Source organism: Ranitomeya variabilis, chromosome 2 (genome assembly GCF_051348905.1).
Source record: "Ranitomeya variabilis isolate aRanVar5 chromosome 2, aRanVar5.hap1, whole genome shotgun sequence".
Lineage (NCBI taxonomy): Eukaryota > Metazoa > Chordata > Amphibia > Anura > Dendrobatidae > Ranitomeya > Ranitomeya variabilis.
Window position 1 is genome coordinate 948,059,601 of NC_135233.1, and position 22,074 is coordinate 948,081,674.

The 22,074-nt window shown below is 43.9% G+C and overlaps 1 protein-coding gene across 3 annotated transcripts in view; it reads right to left on the reverse strand.

The window, feature by feature from the left end:
• Positions 1–914: 914 nt before the first annotated feature.
• The window catches only part of TSC22D2 (TSC22 domain family member 2), a 78,448-nt gene continuing 57,288 nt past the window's right edge, over positions 915–22,074 (reverse strand). For 2 of the 3 annotated variants that reach the window (XM_077290767.1, XM_077290768.1), the window contains 2 exons: positions 7,856–7,907; positions 915–3,488 (listed from right to left, as the gene is read on the reverse strand). In XM_077290767.1, the coding sequence (XP_077146882.1) occupies positions 3,222–3,488; positions 7,856–7,907 (319 nt within the window). In that variant the 3' untranslated portion in view covers positions 915–3,221. Of the gene's footprint in view, positions 3,489–7,854; positions 7,908–22,074 lie in introns of those variants that run through there. The other variant, XR_013221916.1, reaches the window with a different exon arrangement.

Below are 22,074 nucleotides of genomic sequence, written 5' to 3' on the forward strand. Positions count from 1 at the left end.
TGAAAAATGGACATGCTACGAGTATCGGAAAATGGCGTTTTTTTTTTTTTTAAGCAAAGATTGGATTTTTTTTTCACCACTTAGGTAAAAAATAACCTAGTCATGTTAGATGTCTATGAACTCGTAGTGACCTGGAGAATCATAATGGCAGATCAGTTTTAGCATTTATTGAACCTAGCAAAAAAGCCAACCAAAAAACAAGTGTGGGACTGCACTTTTTTTGCAATTTCACTGCACTTGGAATTTTTTTCCCGTTTTCTAGTACACGACATGCTAAAACCAGTGATGCCGTTCAAAAGTACAACTCGTCCCGCAAAAAATAAGCCCTCACATGGCCAAATTGACGGAAAAATAAAAAAAGTTATGGCTCTGGGAAGGAGGGGAGCGAAAAACGAACACGGAAAAACGAAAAATCCCAAGGTCATGAAGGGGTTAAGAAGCCTTTGCAGGTGTTTTTTGTTAATTATTCTATTTTACTGAGATAATGTTGATGATTATGGTTTACAGCCAAAGAAAACCAAAAAGTCATTAACAGAATTAAACACTTGAAATAGATCAGTTTGTAATGACTATAAAATATATTTAACTTTTTGTATTGAAGAACTGAAATAAATGAACTGATGATATTCTAATTTTGTGAGAAGCAACTGTACTGACTGGTTTACCACCCACCACAGTAATTTACAGCGTTCAAGCACTGCTCTGAAGCTGGCTGGATCTCAGGCTCCAAACAAACACTTTGTGCATCGGAGACTGCAGAGGCAAATCTGCCTGTATGTGCAGCGTCAGAAAGGGCACAGTCCGGACCAGCGGCTCAACTATACCACTGGTTTAAAAAGGACCATTCAGAAGTGAACCAAGCTGGAAGCTAAGTGCGGGGAAAACAATACTCTCTTGGAAAGAAGAAAAAACAAAACAAACCACAACCCTTTTAATGCAGAATAGAATGTCTTGCAATTTACGTTTGGTGTAAAAATACCAGAATGCTTGGAACATATTCTAGAGTCACATATTTGAACAAAACTGCAATTTAATAATTTCATAAAAGGGTGTTAAAATAGATATTTTTACAATAATTGGACAGATGTGAATGGCTAGAAACAAACAGATGTGCTCGCAGATTTATGAAATGTACATTTGTATCTTGGTAAATGTAAATACTCCTTATACACTCCACTCAATCTGCATGTAGAATTTATTAAATACATTAAAATCTGCACTGTAACAAAACTTGTTTTTCTGCATACGAAATTCATAACACCATTTTAAATGAACAAAAGATGGCTCACTAACTTTTTTCTTTTTAGTCTTTTGTCTAACAGCTAGTGCACATTTCACACTAGCTCTTCTCCACCGACACCAGCTGTTTGCTCTGTTTATTGGACGCAGTTCACAGATTACATATACATTAAGAGTGCTGGACAAAAAAACATGAGGTACGAAAGTGGTTCAGAGATAATAGGTCATGCAGATCATGCTAAACAGCAAAAAGGAAAAATAATGTGAATGATAGAACACTGAATAAAAATACAGAGAATGTGCATAAAATAAAACAAAAAAAAAAAAAGTTACACAGCTTTGCTTCTTTGGTTACAAAGTAGGTTGAACAATTTCACAGTTTTTTTTATCCCACCCTTAAAAAAAAAAAAAATTCACATAAATTTTCTAAAAAGCATAGGAATCATGGCAATTTTTTTTATTCCTCCCACAGTGGGAAAGAAGAGAAATGAACAAAGTTTTCTTCATCAAAATATCTAATCTATCATTTATTTAGTATCACAACTGCCTCTCTCCTGTACAGGTGCAATAGGTTTCCATACTTACTCTTTACAAAATTTACATTCAGACTGGATCGTTTCTATATTGTAAAATAAATACCAAGACGTAAGATTGCTGTTAGTGTTCGATATACATATATATGCCTGGATAGGTATGCTCAGTTATTGCCCTATCTGATGCAATCCTGTTTCTCTACTATTTATGATAGATTTACATTTATTCTCTATATAAAGGAAAATAAAATAAAGAGTGTCTGTGACATTGTTCATACATATTAAGAAAATAGCAGCCCTGTAATAAATAAAACACAAAACATTTAAATGAAACTAAAAAGAGGCAAAAAAAAAAAAAAAAGTTACTTAAAGTACGGTGGCTCTCGCTAGGAATACGATGATTAGTTTTGCTTACGTAGAACTGACAAAACATGGCTCAGAGTATAGTCTAAAATAACGAGACGCTTTCCCCCTGGGAGAGCCACCAAAGCTCTTTAAGTAAGACCCATTGCTGGATATCAGACCTTAACAATCCGTTCTGGCAGCAGTTTATGTTTCAGAAAACCAACCATATAATCCATAAAATGAGAGCTCAATTCATATAGATTAGCTGTTCATGAATACCAATGCAGGAGAAGCACAGGACGCGCTGCGCTCCTTTAAGCCAACAAGCACGTCAACATAGGACAATACCTGGAGAACATCCAGACCAATCTAGAATACAACTCTGTTCTACCATATTAAATAAATGCAGCGGGAAGCAGATGGCAAGAAGCCCACTATACCAAGACCCCGGTTCTCATCAAAAGCGGGTTCCTTAACATTGTAGACGAATTTCATTACACCCTTAAATAGGCTGATTGAATATTAGAAAAAGGAGGCGTCAGGCAGGAAGGTTTATAATGGTTTTCCAGGACATGGACTCGTCATCCGATGGCAGACAGGTCGTGACGGTGGTGACAAAGTCCATCATGCTTTTCTAAAAACCACAGCGATTAATCAGTATGAACAATGGATGGCTTTAGTACCAATGTAGAGTCCTTTCTAACAAGACGTGCGTTTTTTACGTTTTCTAGAACATAAAGTGCTGCTCTTGACCCCTTTCCAGAGGATCTAGTGACCTGCACACATTCATTGTCAGTATTCAAAGAATGTATGTTCTGTATGTGCATGTGTATATGCGCGTATATATAGATAGAGATTTTACCATTCATTTGTGTTAAAAACCTGATACGCAAAGCAATAGGCATCACCTCTCTCACAGCGAGAGATCAGGGAGTACGATTGTCTAATACTGAAAAGGCCAAAACACACAAATGAAGCATGGCTACTTGCTCTTTTTCTCATTTTTTTTTTCATTTTTAAAGTGGAAAGAACAGCAGTGGCACACAAGGACAGATTGCTTTCAGATTTCTGAACGAGGCGAGAAAGCAGTTTTTTGTACACTTTTTACGCCGAAGAAACATTCGGTTGCTGCGGTGGGTGTGCGGTCTGTGGAGCCGTGTGAGGAGCTGTAGTCACTGGAGGTGGCTGTTGAAAGGTGTCAAGACCCACTTGGGTCGAAAGTTGAGACAGCTGATCGCTGTTAGAAAGGGTTTTTAACAGTGCATTTTCACGTTCAAGTGTAGAGTTTTTCTCTATTAATTCCTTTATTTGTTCCTTTAGGACTTCCACCTCTTCTCGTACCGCGTACATCAAATGGCTTTTTACCAGGTCCTAGAAGAACAAAAAAAACTATTAATACTTGGCCTTACATAGTCTTTAAGGAAATCTAGCCCCTCTATTTTAGTGGCTAAAGTGAAAGAACCTCTGTTTCCAGCGCTGATATTTAGAGCACCAAATCTTGGGTACAGTAGAAAGCTTTCATCTACCATGAAGTGGGCGAGTATTCTCACTTATGGCTACAAGTCAATGACGCTTCACTTTCTTAAAAAAAAAAAAAAAAAAGCCCTTGACAGACCTGTTATGATTTCAAAGTGCTTTTTCCCCTCTGAGTTAGGCTATGTTCACACGTTAAGTTTTTTCTGTGTTTTTATGCAAATCAAAAAGCTTGCGGCTTAAGGTACCTTCACACTAAACGATATCGCTAGCGATCCGTGACGTTGCAGCGTCCTGGCTAGCGATATCGTTGTGTTTGACACGCAGCAGCGATCAGGATCCTGCTGTGATATCGCTGGTCGTTGAACAAAGTTCAGAACTTTATTTGGTCGTCAGACCGGCGTGTATCGTCGTGTTTGACACCAAAAGCAACGATACCAGCGATGTTTTACACTGGTAACCAGGGTAAACATCGGGTTAGTAAGCGCAGGGCCGCGCTTAGTAACCCGATGTTTACCCTGGTTACCAGTGTAAAATGTAAAAAAAAAACAAAACTACATACTCACCTTCGCATCCCCCGGCGTCCGCTTCCCACACTGACTGAGCGCCGTAAAGTGAAAGTGAAAGTACAGCACAGCGGTGACGTCACCGCTCTGCTGTTAGGGCCGGCGCTCAGTCAGTGCAGGAAGCGGACGCCGGGGGACGCGAATGTAAGTATGCACTGTTTTTTTTACATTTTACGCTGGTAACCAGGGTAAACATCGGGTTACTAAGCGCGGCCCTGCGCTTAGTAACCCGATGTTTACCCTGGTTACCCAGGGACCTCGGCATCGTTGGTCGCTGGAGAGCGGTCTGTGTGACAGCTCTCCAGCGATCAAACAGCGACGCTGCAGCGATCGGCATCGTTGTCGCTATCGCTGCAGCGTCGCTTAATGTGAAGGTACCTTTACAGTACCAGCAAAAGCAGTGAGATTTCAGAAGTCTCATGCACACACTTTTCCTGACTGAATTAGAAAACTGATTTTTTAAAAACTGTAGCATGTCACTGTTTTTGCAGCAATTTTTTACCAATAAAAAGCAATAAACAAGTGTTCGTATTGTCTAATTAAATATGTGTGAAAGTCAATTACCCAACTTCCTCAATGCACTGCCAATGTGTGAAAGTAAGCAATGCCCGCCACCTCAATACACTGCAAATGTGTGAAAGTAAGCAATGCCTGCCACCTTAATACATTGCCAATGTCTTAGGTAAACAATGCCTGCCACCTCAAAGCACTGCCAATGTCTTAGGGCTGTCCCACACGTCCAGATAATTCCGGTACCGGAGTTATCCGTGTCCGTGTGCCCGTGAGCTCACGTAGGCCATACGTGCGGCACACGTGTGCCGCCCGGGTACCACACGGAGCGTGTGGTACCCACGCGTGTGGTACACTGCATCGTGCTGAAGCCGCGATTCATATCTTCTGTGCAGCAGCGTTTGCTGCATAGAAGATATGAATAATAGTGTTTAAAAGAAAGATCTATCTGTCCGCCGCCCTCCCACCCGCTGTTATGAAAATACTCACCTGCTCCCTCGTTGGCTGTCGCTGCTTCCTGGTCTGGCCCCATCTTCTCCTGTATGTGGTCACGTGGGGCCGCTCATTTACAGTCATGAATAGGCGGCTCCACCCCTATGGGAGGTGGAGCCACATATTCATGACTCTAATCTGCGGCCCCACGTGACCGCATACAGTAGAAGGGGCGGCCAGACCAGGAAGCATCGACAGCCAACGAGGGAAGCGGGTGAGTATTTTCAGAACAGCGGGGGGGCGCACAGGGGGTGGGAGGGCGGCGGACAGATAGATCTTTCTTTTAAACACTATTATTCATATCTTCTATGCAGCAAACGCTGCTGCAGGGAAGATATGAATCGTGGCTTCAGCACAATGTGGGGGGGGACAGCGCTTACTGTAGCGCTGTCTCCTGCACCCACACAGACTGCACACGGAGAAGGTCCGTGTTTTACACGGATCCATTGACTTTAATGGGTCCGTGTAATACGTGCGCTCCCACGAACACTGACATGTCTCCGTGTTTGGCACACGGAGACACGGTCCGCAAAAAAATCAATGACATCTGCACAGATGCATTGATTTTTATGGGTCTACGTATGTCAGTGGCTCCGGTACGTGAGGAAACTGTCACCTCACGTACCGGAGCCACTGACGTGTGAAACCGGCCTTGGGTAAACAATGCCTGCCACCTCAATGCACTGCCCATGTCTTAAATTTGTCACAGTTTACCTAACTTTCCTGCCTGCCTTTACATTTGCAATTGTGTATTGATGTGTAACTTTCATGAACTTTCTATTCAGAATATGCACTAAATCTTTTTTCCCCTACATAAGTTGATCAAACTGCCTATTTTTCCAAAAATGTTTTATGGTGGACTAACACCTAGCACAGTTTATGGTTGCATCGTGGAAACAAAGCTGAGCTTCAGAATCTTGAAAAAGGCAGCACAAGGAGAAAAATAAACACAAAGAAAAGCAGCAAAACCTGCTTTTTGTTTGCCGTTTTTTCTTCAGCCAAAACCTGATTTGTTTGGCAGGGAAAAAAAAAAAGCTGTAAAAAAGCAACATGTGAACATATGCCAAATGGCTTTCAGGGCAGGAAGTGGAAAAGTGTTGTAGAAGAGTTTTTAAAAATATATGTATATTTTTAAAGGGAACCTGTCAGCAGGATTGTGCACAGTAACCTACAGACAGTGTCAGGTCAGTGCAGTTATACTGATTAAAATTAACCTCTTTCTGACCTCGGATGGGATAGTACGTCCGAGGTCAGATCCCCTGCTTTGATGCTGGGCTCCGGCGGTGAGCCCGCATCAAAGCCGGGACATGCCAGCCGTTTTGAACAGCTAACATGTTCCCGCAATAGCGGAGGGTGAAATCGCGATTCACCCGCTGCTATTAACTAGTTAAATGCCGCTGTCAAACGTTGACAGCGGCATTTAACCGGCGCTTCCAGCCGGGCGGCCGGAAATGAGCGCTTCGCCGACTCCTGTCACATGATTGGGGGTCAGCGATGCGTCAGAATGGTAACCATAGAGGTCCTTGAGACCTCTATGGTTACTGATGCCGGCCTGCTGTGAGCGCCACCCTGTGGCCGACGCTCATAGCACACCTGCATTTCTGCTGCATAGCAGCGATCTGATGATCGCTGTTATGTAGCAGAGGCGATCATGCTGTGCCAGCTTCTAGCCTCTCAAACCTACACATATTTGGTATCGCCACGTTCAGAATCGCCCGATCAATAAAAAAAAAAAAAAGGGATTAACCTGATCGCTAAACGGCGTAGAGATAAAAAATTCTAAACAGCAGAATTACTTTTTTTGGTCGCCGCAACATTGCATTAAAATGCAATAACGGGCGATCAAAAGAACGTATCTGCACCAAAATGCTATCATTAAAAACGCCAGGTGAGCACGCAAAAAAATAAGCCCTCATCAGACCCCAGATCATGAAAAATGGAGACGCTACGGGAATCGGAATATGGCACAATTTTTTTTTTTTTTTTTAGCAAAGTTTGGAATTTTTTTTCACCACTTAGATAAAGAGAACCTAGACATGTTTGGTGTCTATGAACTCTTAATGACCTGGAGAATCACAATGGCAGGTCAGTTTTAGCATTTAGTGAACCTAGTAAAAAAGCCAATCAAAAAACAAGTGTGGGATTGCACTTTTTTTGCAATTTCACCGCACGTGGAATTTTTTTCTCCTTTTCTAGTACACGACATGCTAAAACCAATGATGTCGTTCAAAAGTACAACTTGTTTCGCAAAAATAAGCCCTCATATGGCCATATTGACGGAAAAATAAAAAAAAGTTATGGCTCTGAGAAGGGGAGCAAAAAACGAACACGGAAAAACGGAAAATCCCAAGGTCATGAAGGGGTTAAACCTTGGCAGATGAATTCCATCTTGTGGTTGTTTATTCTTTATTTTCAGTTTTGAATTAATGATATGCTCGTGCCCCGGGGGGGAGTGGAGGGTTTCATGTGGTGCTCTGCTTAGGTGGAGGTGCCTGTGCTGCAGCATGATCGCACCATTTTCAAACTGCATTTTTTTTTTTAAATGAATTTATGGATACCACACACACATTCCTTATTGAAATTAGGGGGCAGGTCAGTGAGGGATCAGTGACCTGTCAGAAGCCATACTGAGGAATACCTCATCATACAACGAGTTGCTCCTCAGTTTAGAAACCTATAATCCAAGAATGCACTTACCATGGCCTGCTCTATCTTGTTGTCGATGGCTACAACATTTGCACTCGTTGAGCTGAGGAAAAAAAATAACAAAAAAATAAATTACTACAATTTGCTGCACTGCTGGGATGCAAACCAATATTTCAGTATAATATCAGTCAATATCAGTCCCGACAAACAACCATGGAAAATATTCACTGCTTTGTACAATACAATTATTCAATTTTGCAATCTGTTACAGAAAATTTTGTGCAGAGATAGAAGCATCAATCCAAGCCAAAAAAAATTACACAGGTGTGATCATGCCACCAAAGCTGTCAGTAATTAATCATGCTTTCTGGCAATCTATAAGGGAAAGTTACAGAATTGAAAACTTTTCGGCCCCTTTCACACATCAGTTTTTTTGCCATCAGCCGCAATCCGTCGAATTTTGAGAAAAAAAACGGATCCAGCGACTGATGCTGCTGGATTCCTTTTTTATCATAGACTTGTATTAGCGACAGATTGCGACGAATGGCCTCACATTTCATCTGTGGTTCACTGGTTCCATCGAAAATTGTCTGTCCGGTGGCCGGAGACAACGGACAAAGTAACTTTGTGTCCATCGAAAAAAGGACAGCGACGGATCCATCGCCATCCACCGTTTGCTGGAATGGAAACTTATGGCGCCGGATCAGTCAAATGATGGAATCCGGCGACAGATTCCATATTTTTTTTACACTGAGCATGCTACAATTTTTTTTTTAGGATCCAATTAGCCAAATCAGCTAGTCTGATCCGTCACATCAGTTTTTCACAATCTGCAACAGATCAGTTTTTCAAAATTCGAGGGATTGTGACTGATGGCAAAAACTGATGTGAAAGGGGCCTAAGCGGTATTTTGTTCTGACAATTGACCGCATCACGTAGAAAAAGGTGAGCGACATTTACACTAAACAGAAATTTTGGCCTTCATAGAAGATTCAATGACAAATCAAGAAAATCACAATACTGTAAAAGTGTTAGTATAACCGCAGTTGCAATAAGCAAAACATTTCGGATCCTCGTTTCCTGTGACAGGGTTGTAAGCGCACACTGCTGATGCCCCTAGTGTACCCGCGTCTGTGCAAGCAGCTAAACCCACAGATGTGACCGGTGTCCCTGCTGGGGCGGCCATCTCCTCTGAGGGTGGATTTACAGGTTACACATTACGTACAATAGTGCTGGCGATGAAGGAAATTTCTATTCTCAGGTCATTTAAAGCTGTAGTAATAACCAGCTTCTTGCCGATGGTCAGTCCTCTGTAATTAAGCTGGCATGTCGTAGTCACAATGTCCTACAAATAGATCATTTTTACCATCGCTGTAAAACCTTGCATCCCAAGAGCTTGCACGCTATATAGGACTTGGTATAAGTTATATGACCACATTTAGGACGAATTTCACTGGTGTTTTAGTTGACGGGACTTTAGGTGTTCAGCTTGTAACATCATGTTATAATTTATATATGGGTATAATTGACAGAAGTGCAGGAACTGCAGCAAATCTACATACATTAGGGCCGTTTATAAAAGGCTACATGCCGCACTTGTGGAAATATAAATATATATGTTATGAGCGACTTGTACAAAAGTATCTACATAACTTCTAGCCTTTTTCGCTTTTTGTGAAGTAGATGGAGGAACAAGACCACCTGCCGCCAGACATTTTCTATAAATTTCGCCAGAAATGGTCAAACACTAACAAACAACTACAGCACCTCCGAGGTGAGGTGTACGACAGATTGCTTGAAAAAATTTTCACATTTTATTCAGTGTTCTAATGAATGAGATCGGTGAATACCATGTTTCTTTGTAAATGTGCACCATAGCGTTAGTTTTCTGATGCCAAAACAGAATGTGTTCTACTCCAGAGAGGCGTCAGTTCTGAGAGTGAGCATTTCAGTTTTCCAACCTTCTCACCTCAGTTTCATGTCAATAGTCCATTTAGGTGCTGACTAGTGATGAGGGAATATACTCGTTACTCGAGATTTGCCGAGCACGCTCGGGGGTCCTCAGAGTATTTTTAGTGCTCGGAGATTTATTTTTTAGCGCCGCAGCTGAATGATTTACATCTGTTAGCCAGCATAAGTACATGTGGGGGTTGCCTGGTTGCTAGGGAATCCCCACATGTACTTATGCTGGCTAAAAGCTGTAAATCATTCAGCTGAGGTGAGGAAAACTAAATCTCCGAGCACTAAAAAATACTCTGAGGACACCAGAGTGTGCTCGGGAAATCTCGAGTAACGAGTATATCCGCTCATCACTAGTGCTGACCGACATGTGACAATATCCTGCATGTCAGATTGTGTTTGACAAACGTGTAGGCATATCTGTGAGATCTGCTAAACTGGTCACATGGGCAGTGATGTACATGCAGCTCCATTGTGCTCATCAATATTCACTTCTGCGTAGTAATTGTGCAGAGGTCCAACGTCATCATGGAGGAGGACAGGGTCGTCTAACCAGTCTACATACCAGCAGTTCACCAATGAGGAGGGGGCTATGTGGGGATCGTCTCTCTAGGACTCCAAACCCTTTAAGTAGCCATCGTGCTCTATATGGAGGACTGCAGAAACCATTTTATATTAGATTTATGGTACTTTCAATCACATTTGACTGTCTACCAAGTGTGCATGTGGGGATCCAATGTGATGGCTACTGGCCAAAGGAGAGGCTTCAGCTGACAGCGATTTATGTGGACAGCTTAACAGCTGTGCAATACATTATTTGCCTCATAATATAATAGTACTAGGATTTTAAAAAATACATAAATAAAAAAAATAAAATAGTACAGCTTTTCTTGGTGTACCTAAAGTCTTTTTATAGTTTGGTTATGTACATGTAGATCATGTGATAAGATAATATACATTGACTGGTCTCGTGTGTGCAACAGGAGAGACCAGTCATCAGAGTAGTCCTCGACCTGCTCTTACTGCAGTTTTATATGCTGAAACAGGAAAAAAAAGGGATTGGGCAATAATTGGACAACCCTTCTCAATCTGTATGATTCCGCCTTTTCAAGTAACAACACTGATACTCCACAGTATCAGCACAGTCTCTCCCGGCCATCACGTAACAGTGTGATGTGAAATGAAGCCAATCAATGGCCACTTCACTCTCCCCGCCTACAGACAAATTACCAACATCCAGAGAAGTTAATGTTGCTGCTGTCTTGACCTCTGGATGCTAGCAATAGGTCTAAAGGCAGGGAGAGCGAAGGACCACTGACTGTCTGCAGGGTTCGTGTGACATTACGCTGTTATGCGATTGCTGGATAGTCCGTTGCGGCAGCACTGGGACAGCACCAGCGGTCAAGGGTGTTTTAAAGGCAGAAATATAAGGTTAGGCAGAATGAACCAACTGATAGGTGACCTTTAATCCCTTTCCACCATCAGACATAATCCCTTTGATATGGGCTCCAGTGGTGAGCCACATCTTTTCCAGCACAAGTCAGCTGTTTTGAACAGAAGGCATGTGCCCCAACAGCCTAAGGAGGAATCGTGATCCTCCCGCAGCTGTTAACCTGTTAAATGGGGCTGTCAAATTCTGCCAGCAGCAGACCCCACCCCCCGTCATGTGATCACCGATGGGTTGGCATGACAAGCAGAGGTCTCCTGCAGACCTCTATGGTTGTCACTGCCAGATTGCCTGGTGGTCGGCGCTCGTAGCAAGTGAGTAATTCTGCTACATACAGGTGAACTGATCATCGCCTGTATGTAATAAGATAAATAAATTTAAAAAATATGTTTACAAATATTTTAAAAAAATATATATAAAAGCTGAAATCACCCCCCTTTCACACCAATCAAAATAAAAAAAATTAAATAAAAATCAAACATATTTGGTATCACCGCGTTCAGTATTGCCAGATCAATAAAAAAAAAGGATTAACCTAGCCACTAAACGGTACAGCGAGAAAAAAAAAAAAAAAAAAGTCAAAACGCCAGAATTACATATTTTTGGTCACCGAGACATTGCATTAAAATGCGGGTGAACAAAAGATCGTATCTGCACCAAAATGGTATCATTAAAAACATCAGCACAAAAAAATAAGCCCTCTCCCAACCCGAGATCACTAAAAATAAAGATGCTACGGGTATCTGTTTAAAAAAAAAAAAAAAAAAAAAAAAAAAGGGCGTCATTTTCAAAGTTTGGAATTTTTTTTTCACCATTTAGAGTAGGTGTCCACGTTCAGGATTACATCCGTATTGGCTGCGGATTGAACGCTGCGTACAGCCGCAGCGTTCAACCCGCAGCGTTTAGATGTTACAGCATAGTGGAGGGGATTTTATGAAATCCCATATCCACTATGCGCACGAACACGCACCCAGCGGCCCTGCATCCACGGACATGCGGCTCGTCTTTTTAGATCGCAGCATGTCTGTTTACCTTGTGGCGGCGCTGCGTCGCCACAAGGTAAATAACAGGTCCCTATGTATGGGGGTGCAGAGATTCCGGAGGTGTGCAATGAACACATCTGGAATCACCGCGCATTCAGAAGGGGGGCGGCGCTTTGGGCAGAGCGCGTTTTCTGCTACCGTCCAAAGCGCCGACAATCCGGACCATGGACATGCACCCTTAGATAAAAGAGAACCTAGACATGTTTGGTGTCTATGAACTCATAATGACCTGGAGAATCATATTGGCTGGTCAGTTTTAGCATTTAGTGAACATAGTAAAAAAGCAAAACAAAAAACAAGTGTGGGATTGCACTTTTTTTGCAATGTCACTGCACTTGGAATTGTTTCCCTGTTTTCCAATACACGATATGTTAAAACCAATGAAGTCGTTCAAAAGTACAACTCGTCCTGCAAAAAACAAGCCCTCACATGGCCATATTAACCAAAAAAATAAAAAAGCTATGGCTCTGAGAAGGGGAGCAAAAAACAAAAACAAAAATACCTCTGGTCATGAAGGGGTTAAATACAGAGCCGAAAGTAATATTTTACAGCTACGCGGTAACAGCTGCAGCTCACAAAAGTCAATATAAGCAGAAAAAAACCCACTCAAAGAATAAAAAAAAGTGAGGCTCTTATATGCAACAAAGCCCCATGTTAACCTCGCCCTGATAAAAATGGAACAATTACCATCAGATTGAAATATTCCACAACTACACAGATTTAGAAATGTCACGACTCACGAGACCTAAAAGCTGGATATTGAATGCATAGCCTTCCTGTCAGTTACCTGATTTGGGGAACACCTGACTTAATATCAATGAAGCTTGAAAATATTTCCTGTATCGCCCAAATGGGAAAATTCCACTTCTATACATTCTAGCCTCTTCCTGACAGTCATGAACATGTATGTTATTCAGCCATCAGCCTCCAAGCAGTGAGGGGTGCGATGGTCCTCCTAGTGCTCTTAACCTGGTAAAAGCTGCAGTCAATCACTATTAGTGGCTGCACTATTATCACCCTAGCACAGTGACCAAAGTAAAAAAAAATTGTAAATCAAACCCCCCTTTATCACGCCTTATGTATTTTTTTTTCCATTCTTTGCAGTTAGGATTGGGGTGTTGGCAGGGGCGTAACTACCGCGGTCGCAGGGGTCGCAATTGCGACGGGGCCCGCAGTGCTTAGGGGCCCACCCAGTCCAGCAGACTGGGCGGGCTCCTAAGAACTCTAAGCTACAAAATGGGCCGCCGGCCCTTTAAATAATTCTTCCTTACAGGCCCTGCTGCGCGTGCACTCGCGATCACGGGTGGGACGGCACTTGACCCGCAGCAGAGCCCCTCCACCGCAGAGAGCCGCACACCACTACTATAGCTGCCACTGCTCTGTGCGCACAGGACCTGTGATGAGGTCACAGGAGGGGAGGAGTTGGAGTCACATGATCAAGGGCTTCCGTGTAGTGCAGGACAGTAGTGCAGTGCTGTTTGTCATCGTGCTGGAGGGTAAGCTTTTGTGTGAGGTCAGGAGGGGTTTGGGTGGATGTAGCAGAGCAGTGTGTGTATGAGGTGTACAGAGCGGAGCCGTGTGTGTATGAGGTGTACGGAGCGGAGCCGGGTGTGTATGAGGTGTACGGAGCGGAGCCGGGTGTGTATGAGGTGTACGGAGCGGAGCCGGGTGTGTATGAGGTGTACGGAGCGGAGCCGGGTGTGCATGAGGTGTACGGAGCAGAGCCGGGTGTGCATGAGGTGTACGGAGCAGAGCCGGGTGTGCATGAGGTGTACGGAGCAGAGCCGGGTGTGCATGAGGTGTACGGAGCAGAGCCGGGTGTGTATGAGGTGTACGGAGCAGAGCCGGGTGTGTACGAGGTGTACGGAGCGGAGCCAGGTGTGTACGAGGTGTACGGAGCGGAGCCAGGTGTGTACGAGGTGTACGGAGCGGAGCCGGGTGTGTACGAGGTGTACGGAGCGGAGCCGGGTGTGTACGAGGTGTACGGAGCGGAGCCGGGTGTGTACGAGGTGTACGGAGCGGAGCCGTGTGTGTACGAGGTGTACGGAGCGGAGCCATGTGTGTACGAGGTGTACGGAGCGGAGCCATGTGTGTACGAGGTGTACGGAGCGGAGCCGTGTGTGTACGAGGTGTACGGAGCGGAGCCGTGTGTGTACGAGGTGTACGGAGCGGAGCCGTGTGTGTACGAGGTGTACGGAGCGGAGCCGTGTGTGTACGAGGTGTACGGAGCGGAGCCGTGTGTGTACGAGGTGTACGGAGCGGAGCCGTGTGTGTACGAGGTGTACGGAGCGGAGCCGTGTGTGTACGAGGTGTACGGAGCGGAGCCGTGTGTGTACGAGGTGTACGGAGCGGAGTCGGGTGTGTACGGAGCGGAGTCGGGTGTGTACGAGGTGTCGCATCTCTGCTTCAGGAAAATGGCCGCCGCTATCTCCATCTGGGCACGCGCGGCATCCTGCGGCCATTTTCCTGAAGCCGCGGCCAGCAGAGCGCCGCTTCTGCGCACGCGCGGCCAAAGGAAGATGGCCGCCCCCACCGATCACCAATGAAATGTCGCACATCACGCTCTTTTCCCTCCCCTGTGCAGTGGATTCGGGACCTTGGGCATGCGCACACCACTACGCCACCAACGGAAAACTAAGCAAGATCTGGGGGAAGACACCACGCCCATCTGACCAGACCAGCCTGATTGACAGGCGAAAACGACTACTTTGGTAACGTATTTCGGCAGCATAGGTGGGGAATCGGGGTCCACAAAATACACTATTGCAATGCACAGCTCAGGCCCTATTTAACAGTATTTTTATCTCATACGGAAAAAACGGGGTGACAGGTGCCCTTTAAGAGAAAGCCAAAATAAACCCGGGACAGAAGGCGAGAGCAGGGGGGAGGTGCGGGACAGAGCCGCTTTAGGCTAGTTTCACACTAGCGTTAACTGCAATACGTCGCAAATGCGTCGTTTTGCCGAAAATACGCATCCAGCAAAAGTTCTTGCTGGATACGTTTTTTCGTCATAGACTAACATTAGCGACGCATTTGCGACGCATTGCCAAACGTTGCGTCCGTTTTGCGACGCTTGGGCGTGTGGTAGTGGACCGTCGGGAGAAAAAAACCTTACATGTAACGTTTTTTGCTCCCGACGGTCCACTTTTTCCGACCGCGCATGCGCGGCCGGAACTCCGCCCCCACCTCCCCGCACTTCCCCGCACCTCACAATGGGGCAGCGGATGCGTGGGAAAAATGCATCCGCTGCCCCCGTTGTGCGGCGGAGACCACGCTAGCGTCGGGAACCTCGGCCCGACGCACAGCGACGGGTTGTTCCCGACGCTAGTGTGAAACTAGCCTTAGTCAGGAGAAGCTGAGGAGCTGCAGCCGGTTTACATCAGCCACCCCTGTACCAGAGAGGAGATTGTGAGTTGTGTATATGAGCTGGTATCTCTGGTGTGTGTGTGTGTGTGTGTGTGTGGTATCTGTAGTGTGTGTGTGATATCTGTAGTATGATGTGTGTGTGTGTGATATCTGTAGTGTGTGTGTGTGTGTGTGTGTGTGTGTGTGTGTGTGTGTGTGTGTGTGTGTGTGATCTGTAGTGTGTGTATGTGTGTGTGTGATATCTGTAGTGTGTGTGTGTGTGTGTGTGTGTGTGTGATATCTGTAGTGTGTGTGTGTGTGATATCTGTAGTATGTCTGTGTGTGTGTGTGATATCTGTAGTGTGTGTGTGTGATAACTGTAGTATGTGTGTGATATCTGTAATATGATGTGTGTGTGATATCTGTAGTGTGTGTAATAACTGATGTGTGTGTGTGTGTGTGTGATATCTGTAGTATGATGTGTGTGTGTGATATCTGTAGTGTGTGTGTGATATCTGTAGTATGTGTGTGTGTGAGGCAGCGGCGTAACTACTACGGTCGCAGCTGCAAGCGGCTCTGGCAGGTCAGGGGGCCGTGAGTCCCCTTGAGCCTGTCTCCCTTATGCTTGTGTCCCCATGTGCCAGTCTCCCTTGCCCATTAGTCCCTGTGTGTCCCCATGTGCCTGTCTCCCTTGTCCCCTTATGCTTGTGTCCCTTGTCCCCGTGTGCCAGTCTCCCTTGCCCATTAGTCCCTGTGTGTCCCCTTGAGCCTGTCTCCCTTATTCTTGTGTCCCCGTGTGCCAGTCTCCCTTGCCCATTAGTCCCTGTGTGTCCCCATGTGCCTGTCTCCTATGTCCCCTTGTGCTTGTGTCAGTCTCCTTTGTCCCCTTGTGCTTGTGTCAGTCTCCTTTGCCCACTAGTCCCTGTGTGTCAGTCTCCCTTTCCCACTTGTCCCTGTGTGTCCCTTGTCCCCTTGTGTCAGTCTCTTGCTCACTAGTCCCTATGTGTCCCCTTGTGCCTGTCTCCCTTGTCCCCTTGTGCTTGTCCCTTGTCCCCGTGTGTCAGTCTCCCTTGCCCACTTGTGTCAGTCTCCCTTGCCCACTAGACCCCTTGTATCCTTCTCCCCTGCCTCCTAGCCCCCATGTGTCCCCTAGTGCCTGTCTTCCTTGCCCCCTTGTTCCCTCTCCTCTGCCCCCTCGTCACCATTTGCTCGTGTCTTTGTCACTGCCCATGTATGGAGGGGCTGCATTATACTATGAGGGGGGCTGCATTGTATTCTATGGGGCTTACATTGAATTTTATGGCGGGGGGGGCCCCATTTGGAAGTTCGCACCGGGGCCCATAACTTTGTAGTTACGCCACTGGGTGTTGGACATACGGTTAGGGTTGTGATTAGGGTCGGGTAGGGCTGTTAGTGTTGGAGTTAGAATTGGGGGGGTTTCCACTGTTAGTTACATCAGGGGGTCTCCAAACGTGACATGGCACCACCATTGATTCCAACCAATGATGCGTTCAAAAAGTCAAACGGTGCTCCCTCCCTTCTGAGCCCTGCCATGCGCCCAAACAGTGGGGCTTTCCCTCACATACGGGTTATCGGCGTACTCTGGAGAAATTGCACAACGAATGGTTGTCCATTTTCTCCTGACACGCTTGTGAAAATAAAGATTTTTTGTACATTTTTTGTGAAAAAAGAAAAATGTTCATTTTTTTCCTTCCACATTACTTTAGTTCTTGTGAAGCACCTGAAGGGTTAATAAACTTCTTGAACGTGGTTTTGAGTACCTTAGGGGGGCAGTTTTTAGAATGGTGTCACTTTTGGGTATTTTGTGTCATACTGACCCCCCAAACACTTCAAATGTGCGGTGGGTCCCTAAAAAAAGTGGTTTTGTAAATTTTGTTGAAAAAAAATAAAATTGGAAATTGCAGGTCAACTTTTAACACTTATAACTTCCCTAAATAAAAAAAAAAAAATTAGGTTTCCAAAATTGTGCTGATGTAAAGTAGACATGTGGGAAATGTTATTTATTAACTATTTTGTGCGATATAACTCTCCGATTTAAGGGAACAAAAATTACAATGTTTGAAAATCTCTAAATTTTTGAAATTCGCCAAATCTCCTTTTTTTCCATAAAAGTAATATCAAAGAAATTTTACCACTAACCTGAAGTACAATATGCAAAGAAAAAAAAAATACAATCTCAGAATCAGTGGGATCCATTGAAGCGTTCCAGAGTTATAACCTCAAAGTGACATTGGTCAGAATTGTAAAAATTGTCTTGATCATTAAGGACAAAATTGGCTCGGTCACTAAAGGGTTAAAGAGAATCTGTCACCATTTTTCACATATAAGCTTCGGCCACCGCCATCAGGGGCTTATCTACAGCATTCTGTAATGCTGTAAATAAGCCCCCCGATGTTGTGTCGGGGTCAGGTGCCTCCCATCTTCATGCGATAACGTCCTCTAATAAACACACAACTAAAAAGAAAAAAAAAACAAAACCTACACTGGTCAAGACTGGTATCGCTGTAGTTTTGACTAAACAAAAAGCCAAAAAAACCCCTAAAAAAACAGTTTTTAGGCTGTGTGCACACGGTGCGTTTTTCCACTCGGAAATGGGTCAAAACCTATGGAATCCTTATGCAAGCTAATTAAATGACAATCCTGAAGTGTTGTGCACATAATCAGTTAATTTCCTTTGAGTATTTGCAATGCATTTTTCTGCAGCATGTCAATTCTTTGTACGTTTCTGCAACGTTTCCCACACTGACTTCAACTGAGTCAGTCAAATCAACAGCAAAAATGTAGGTATAAAATGGTTTGCGGATTTGCTGAGTTTGTTTTCACCGCCTTCCTATGGTGTTTCCAACGCCATCATCTGTATGACAGCATGGGAAACACCAGAGCGGGGGTTCTTGGCAGTCGGTCAGAGCACTGCGGGGTCATGCTGTCAGATATCAGCGTGACCCCGCAGCTGTGACCTGCGATAAAAAGGTTACCCCAGGTCAGCACGAGTAGGTTGATTAGAGCACTGCTCCTATCGGGCTACGTATGCGGTCACTAATAACGGTGACAGCAGGTGTCGCTGATGGAAGAAGTAGTCTCCTCAGCTGGCACCTGTGCTCACAGCTATTTAAAAAAAAAAAGTAATATAATTACATACATACATATTCAAATAAAAAACATTATACTCACCTAAACACCAAGTCCCCGATGCCCTCGTCTCCTAGAAAAAAAAATGTAAAATAAGCCACCATATATTCACCTGTCCGCCATAGTCCATGTTATCCCAAGTGCCCCATGGCAATCTCACGTATAGAACAGTCACATCGGGAGATGTGATCGCTCTACCCAGCCGCTGGCGATACACTGTGGGAGCGATTACCTCCTGCCAGTGTATCACTGAGCTTCCGTGACAGAATTCATCAGCTGATCAGACCGGTGCTCTCTTATGGCACTGCTGCGTGAGAACTTTCTCACAGTAGCTCAGTGATACACTACGTTAGCGATTTCCTTCTGTCAGATTACCTCCACATCAGAGAGACAGCTCTCAAAGTCATCTGGAATGTCATGGGACATTATGGATTATTTTCTCTGCGGACAGGTGAGGAATATTGTGGTTTATCACTTTATTTTTGTTGCAGGAGACATTGGCATCGGCGGATTAGGAGTTTGGAGAGTATGGATAATTAATAAGATTCATTAAAGGAGTGTCATTATTTCAAATAAAGGACTTAGTGTGTTTTTTATAGAATATCACTATGGGGTTAATAATGGATAGGTGTCTTATAGACGACTCTCCGTTACTAACCTGTGGGCTTCATGTCACCTGACAATACAAAGGTGATATCAACCCCACTTTCCACCACTACAGGCAACTGTTAAGAGCGAGGCTAAGCGCCAGATTTGGAGCATCTTATAGATGCACCTTTTCTGGGCCGGCTGAGAGCTGATGTTTTTAGTATGGGAGGGGACCAATAGCCATGGCCCCTTACTAGACTATTAATATAATCCACAGCTGTCTATCTTGCCTTTGCTGGTTAGATTTTTTAGGGGGACCATATGTCAACTTTTTTTCTGGGATTCCCCTGTAAACTAGCCAGTAAAGGATAAGCAAACAGCTGTGAACTGATATTAATAGCCTAGCAACCTTTATGGCTATTGGCTCCTTTCCAGGATATTAATATCAGCCCCCAGTTTCCCTCTCCTGGTTATTAAAATTACAAGGGAGCACACACAATTTTCTTTTTTTTCTTTAAAATTAACAGTTGCTGTTTGGTTACAGCCTATGTATGTTCGTTCTGTTAACTCCTACATAGGATGGTGACATTCGAAATGTAATTAAGAAATGGCAGTTAACAGGAACAGTGGAAGCCAAGATAAGGTCTGGAGACCAAGCAAAATTTCACTGAGCTGCTCGTAGGATTGATAAAGGCAAGTCAGAACCCCCGCCTGACTGCAAAAGACCTTCAGAAAGATTTAGCTGGTTTTAGTACATTGTTCTACTGTTCAGACACCTGCAAAAATATTTCCTTCATGCAAGTTATCAGAAGAAAACTTCTCGTCCTGACCATAAAATCCAGCGTCAGAAGTATGCAAAAGAACATCTTAAGCCGATGCATTTTGGAAACAAGTCCTGTGGACCAATGAGGTTAAAATAGAACTCTTTGGCCACAATGATCAAACGTATGTGTGGAAAACAAAGGACACAGAATTTCAGTAAAAGAACCTCTTGACAACCATTAAGCATGGGGGCGGATCAATCATGCTTTGGGGTTGTGTTGCAACCAATGGCATGGGGAACATTTCACGGGTAGAGGAAAAAATGGATTCACTTAAGTTTTCAATAAATTCTTGATGCAAACATAACACTAACCCGTAAAAAAGCCGAAGCTGAAAAGAACGGCTTCTACAAATGGAAGCTCCTAAACACACGTCAAAATCCACGATAGACAATCTCAAAATGGTGCAAGCTGAAGGTTTTACAATGGCCCTCACAATCCCCCCATCTGAACATCATTGAAAATCTGTGACTAGACCTCAAAATAGCAGTGCATGAAACAACCCAGGAATTGCACAGAACTGGGAGACTTTTGCAAGGAAGAATGGATAAAAATCACCCAAAACAAGAATTAAAAGACTCTTGGCAGGTAGGTACGTCAAACTCCATGTGGGCTCTGGTGCTGAGCCTGCATGTTTCTGGCACAGGTCAGCCGATTTCATCAGCTGCAGGTGAAATCCCGACCCACCCACAGCTGTTAACATGTTAAAGGCTGCAGTCAATCTCTGACAGCAGTATTTAACATGCTCGCGCTGGAAGTGCGTCACAAACCCTGCCCATCTGCACCATGATCACATGTCTGAAAGTCGCCGATGGGCTAGCATGACAAAATCGGGGTCTAAAGTAGACTGCAGTGGCCCTCACTGCTGGATTGCTATGAGTGCCACCCTGTATATTAAAAAAAAAAAAAAAAAGTCAAAAATATTACAAAAATTGATACAAAAGTTAAATCGCCCCCCATTCAAAAAAAAAACCCCACAAAAAAACAACCCCCCACATTTGGCATCACCGTGTTCAGAAACACCTGATCAAAAATATATATATATACATATATATATACATATACATACATACACACACATATACATACATACACACACATATACATACATACACACACATATACATACATACACACACATATACACACATACACACACATACACACATACACACACATACACACATACACACATACACACATACACACATACACACATACACACATACACACATACATACATACATATCCAGCCCCACATCCTGGTAAACGGCCCTTTTGTTTTTTGGTGCAAACTTTGGATTTTCCTTTTTACCACCTAAATAAAACAGGACGTATACAGCTTTGGTATCTGAACTCGTATTGACCTGGAGACTCATAATGACAGATCAGTTTTCGCACTTGAACATGGTTAAAAAAAAAAAAAAAAAAAAAATCAACAATTTTGGAATTGGAATTTTGCTTGTGCAATTTCACCGCACAATTTTATTTCCTATTATCCAGTATAAGATATGGTAAAAACCAATGTGTAGTTCAAAAGTACAACTTGTCCTGAAAAAATAAGCCGTGCATGCCTCTGGGAAGAAAACCCTAAGGTCGTAAAGGGATTAAACACAAACTGGAATAAAAAGAAAATGAGCAAATATAATGCCATTAGTAAATAAGTGAATAGTAACATTGTATGTAAGGGTATGTGCACACATTGTGGATTTCCTGCGGATCCAGTGTGTTTTTTGCAGTGCAGAAACGCTGCAGATCCGCAATTGATTTACAGTACAATGTAAATCAATGAGAGAAAAAAAAAAACGCTGTGCAGATGGTGCGGGAAAATTCTGTGCGGAAAGGCTGCGGATTAAAAGAAGGAGCATGTCACTTTTTTGCGGATCTGCAGTGTTTTTGTACCCATTCCATTATACA